Here is a 5,078-nt window from a genome sequence, read left to right on the forward strand (position 1 = left end):
TCTAGTGATCATGAAATACTGTGTCATTAAATTTATAACCCTAGTTTGCCTGTAAATCGTGTTACTAAATACATAAACTCTACCTTGCCAGTTGGTATATATGGACCAGTTCTTCGATCAAAAAGTCATCGGCGTGCACTGCGTCAAAGTCAAATAGCCTTTGGAAGTAGTTATGGACTAATTCAGAAGGAAACTTGCATTTGGAAGTTGTTATGGACTAATTCATAAGTAAATCTTGCAAATACTATATACAAATCAACTGTATTTGTTAATAATCATCACATCATAGTGTCTGGATTTTCAATGAAAATGAGCAAACTTTCTAATGAACTTCTGAAAGCACCACTAAAAATCCTATCCTTAGCGAGTAGCAACTTCCAATTGGTTTCCTAGTACTACGTCAAAGTCAAATAGTCTTTGGCAGTTGTTATGGACTAAATCATAAACAAAAAACCTTGCAAATTCTATAAATAAATCAAATGTGGTTACCACTTCATAGACTCTGATCTTCCTTAACTTGCTACCATACCAAATATTAGAATTTTCAATGAATATGAGCAAACTTTCTGGTTTTCTGGAACTCCTGAAAGCACCACTGAAAATCCTATCTCAAAATGGTAAGCTTATGGCCATCACGGCGACTGTCTACCTTATACTTTACTCGATATCTTTCATCTTATACATGTTATCAGCCAATCCTTTTATCCTTGATTTGACGCACAAGCTTATAGCCTTAGCCTCTGCGCGTCCCGGTACACCTGACTTCTCTAAACTCCTTGTTGCCATTCGTGAAGATACGGGCATTTTCTTAGGAATCGAAGTTGCATACTTCGTTCTCTTCTTCTTCGTTGCGCTTTTTGCCCAGACAGCAGTTGTTATTACTGCATCATGCTACTATAGTGGTCATGACTTGTCTCTTAAGGAACTTTTCTTGAAGGTATCAAAAACATGGACTAGACCATTTGTTACTTCGTTGTGGATACAACTTCTTTCACTTGGTTACACTAGTTTCTTCCTTTTGCCTTTCTTGGTTCCATCACTTGTTCTTTTCGACCATCGTACAATCTTGATCACAGTCTTGATCTTTCTGGCTATTTTTTTCATCCTCATCTATATTTATTTATCTGTTGTTTGGAGTTTAGCATTTGTTGTTTCTGTGGTTGAGGATAGTTACGGGTATTCTGCACTGGGGAAAGCTAAAGTGCTTGTGAATGGCAAGAGGGTACATGGGTTTCTTCTGAACTTTTTCTTGAATCTTGTGACGCTGGTTATTATTGTTACTGGATCCAAACTGATGAAACTATCACCAGCAATGCCAATTGTTGTTGGGGTTATTCAAGTTCTTTTGATTGGGATTATTAGCATGTTTAAGTCCATTGCATATTGTGAATTCTATGTTCAGTGTAAGAATAACATGACGAAATTAGGGGGTTTGGATTATAGCAGGATTCCGACTACACCGGTTGTTGATGAATATTTACCATAGAACGTGTATATTAAACTACTTGTCTTACTTTCTTCTTTGTATCTCATCTCCCAATATACAGTGACGTGTTCATGTATTTATTTTTGTCATACGAATGTTACTTAATAGATGAAAGTTGAGTTCTATAATTTTGAATGCTCTTTTATGTCCCTTTTAATAATTTTATGAGGTACAGAAAGCGCACCATTAATATATTATACATATATACATATATAGTGTGAGTTTAATTAAAGAACACTAAAAAAGTGATGAACCGGGGAACACTCGTAAAAATTTAACTTAACATGTTAAAAATCAATTTTTTTTTATTTTTTTCGACGCTTTTCCTTATATATATTTGTAGAACCAATTTTATAAAAAAATCAAAAACTAAAAAAAAAAAAAACAGTTAAAGAAAGGCTTAATTTTTTTTTTACAAAAATGGTTTTTTATTGTAATTGTTTCTACCCATTTTTATAAGTAAACGCGCCGAAAAAAATTTTTAAAAAATTGATTTTTAACATGTTAAGTTAATTTTATAAGATGAATATTTTTTAACTGTTTTTTAAACATTTTTTATAGTTTTTTATATTTTTTATTAAAAATGTTTCTACATGTATTTATAAGGAAAAGTACCGAAAAAAATTTAGAAAAACTTGATTTTTAACATGTAAAGTTGAATTTTTAAGAGCGTTCCTCGGTTCCCAACTTTTTTAGTGTTTCCCAGTGAACCCCCGTCTATATATATATATATATATATATATATATAGGGGATGGTTCAAATAAAAAAACTTTTAACGCGAAAACTCAAAAATTAACTAAAAAAGCCTAAAAAAACACCAATTTTTTTTTTGCAATTTTTTATTAAAAACCGCTAGGTTTTTGTATATAAAAAACTTTTTTTTAAAAAAATTGTAGTGCACATGTGTAGTACACTTATACATGTGTACTATTACACATGTGCACTACTACACATGTGCACTACAAATTTTCTTTTTTTTTTTTTTTGAAAAAACGTGTTTTTGTATACCTAAAATAGCGAAAATTGGTATTAAAACAAAAAAAAAATTAGTATGTTTTTTAGGCTTTTTTAGTTAGTTTTCGAGTTTTCGCGTTAACTAATGATTTATATTTGAACGTTCCCCTATATATATATATATCGGGGTTGGTTAACGTAGAATTTGTGTTAAAGTAGGCAGCATACGAGATTAAGTTACCACATGCGCATTTCATTTTCAACGTGCGATTTTTTTAATAACATGCTATTTTCTCATTTTTACAGCATGCTATTTTTTCATCTTACCACATGCCATTTTTTCAACTTTTCAACATTCGACTTTTTCATCTTTCAACATGCGACTTTTTATATTTTACAGCATGCGAGTTTTTTGTTATGAGTTTTTTATATATTGTATTTGTTAAAATTTTTGTATGTTTTTTTTGGCTTTTTTTAATTATTTTTCGAGTTTTTACAATAAAAAGTGGTTTTCATTTGAACATTCCCCTATATATATATATATATATGTTAAAGTCTAACATGCAAGGATACTTGTTTCAACGTCTATATATATATATATACATATATATATATATATATTAAAGTCTTACATGGCTACTCCTCGATACGTCGTTGGGTTTTGTGTCTTTGCGCCTACGAGGACAACTTAGGTCTTGTATATATGTTACCTTCTTGTGGTGCAATCCCATTATTTCTCCAGGAGACAATGATGGGTCGGATGAAGGTGGGCAGGGTTCCAACTCTAATGATATTAACACTGATGTAGAGGTGTTAGCTAGAGGAGCAGAGGACAGTATTGGGAACATGGTAGAAGAAACAATCCGATTTGACGTCTTGGTGTGGTTAGACCTGGACGGTTTTGATAACCATTTGAAGAAAATGGTTAAAGGGGGAAGGGCGTCAACCGTTTCCTCATAAATTTTATGTAAGATAATCTGCAAGGGCAGGCGAGATTGACAAACCGCAGTGGGTTCAAAGGTTAATGAAGAAGTATAGGGTGTCTTTTCTAGCGTTGCAAGAAACCCAGATGGCTGGACTCTCGATTCAGTTCATTGTGAAGTTCAGGGGTAATAATCTGATGGTCGCAGACTCGGTGGATTCTATATGCGGATCCGGGGTGTTTGATATCGGTCTGGGATCTATGCGTTTTCACCGCTGAGGAAGTCGTAAAAGGTCAGTATTTTATTTTGATATGGAGCATTTGCCTTATTCAGGGGTCTGGTTAAACATACTAAACGTCTACACACCAAACGATTTTAAATTAAAGAAGGGGTCTGTGGGGAGCGTGTTCCAAGCTGGTACGAAACCGGCTAGGTGCATGGATGGCTATTGGGGATTTCAATAAAGTCAGGTCGCAAGAGGAAAGACTAAACTCCCAAATCGACCATAGACGTGCTTTGCTATATAATACGTTTATCAGTGAAGCTGGTTGGCTAGAGTACAGAATGAAAGACAGGAAATTCACTTATATGTCAGATCCTGGGTTAAAGCTTAGCAAACTGGACCGAGATTTTGTAAACTTGGACTTTATGTCTTCATGGTCGTCAGCTTCTCTCGCAGCCCTCCCTAGAGGGTTATCGGACCATTGCCCGTTATTTCTTCGCTGTGTTGGTAGTGGGGTGAGTGGTTTTGCAGCCTTGCTTAAAGGTTTGAAAAGGGGATTAAGGAATGGAGGTCTTTGGCCAAACTAAAAGAAGAAGCTGAGTTAATGTCACACCCCAACCGATGGCGGAATCATCGGGGCGTGGCACTGAGCGAAACAGATTGTTCAAGAGAATCCACAAGAGCTATAATATTACCAAATCCTTAACGTTAATATCCCATACTACTAACAGATAATGTAAAAATAGTTATTACAGATAATTGTCTCAAAAACAACATAAATTGTTCCGACAACTCAAATTTTATTCATGGGTTTCTAGACCACCTAATCTTGATTCATCACAGCAAGCATAGAATAGCATCCTAAACAATTGTCACATACGTTAAAATAAAGTCAATACACATAGTGTAAAGGTGAGCATACAAGTTTAATAGCATATATTAGCGAAAAGCGATTTACGCATAACCAGCATGAAACACATAGAAGTGTGAAGCAAGTAAGCTATCGACAATGACATATGCACAGACATGACTGCGAGTTATAGAATGCGCAACACATATCACCACTGTGACACGTGAAGTAAAACCCTTAACAACCCTATCCACGATAGGTCCTGAGTCCAAACTAAACTACTATCGTTGCTAAGGTGTTAGGCAACAATCACTGTGTAAACATAACATACAAGCATTCATCGAAATAACACGTATAACATGCAATAGCAGTTAGCGTTTAAAAGTAGTTGTGTTGTGTGTCGATGTGATTTGATATAAGTAACGTATGTAACACCCAAAAGTGCGTTAAGCAAAAAGGGATCGAGTATACTCACAGAGCGTTGATAGTGCTAAACACGATATGTATTGGATTGAAGGGAGCGCTTAAAGTTAGCCTGATAAGAGAACTTGATAGTGCTAAACATGATATGTATTGGATTGAAGGGAGCGCTTAAAGTTAGCCTGATCAGAGAACGATAGTGTAAGCGTTGAACATTGCGT

General features: G+C 34.7%; 1 protein-coding gene across 1 annotated transcript; it reads left to right on the top strand.

Annotated features, from left to right (window-relative positions):
* The first annotated feature begins 500 nt into the window (after positions 1–500).
* LOC110929085 lies at positions 501–1,614 on the top strand. The gene has a single exon (XM_022172203.2). The coding sequence runs from the start codon at positions 548–550 to the stop codon at positions 1,484–1,486; it is 939 nt and encodes a 312-aa protein (XP_022027895.1). The 5' UTR covers positions 501–547; the 3' UTR covers positions 1,487–1,614.
* The last annotated feature ends 3,464 nt before the right edge of the window (positions 1,615–5,078 follow it).

Source organism: Helianthus annuus, chromosome 3 (genome assembly GCF_002127325.2).
Source record: "Helianthus annuus cultivar XRQ/B chromosome 3, HanXRQr2.0-SUNRISE, whole genome shotgun sequence".
Classification (NCBI taxonomy): Eukaryota; Viridiplantae; Streptophyta; class Magnoliopsida; order Asterales; family Asteraceae; genus Helianthus; species Helianthus annuus.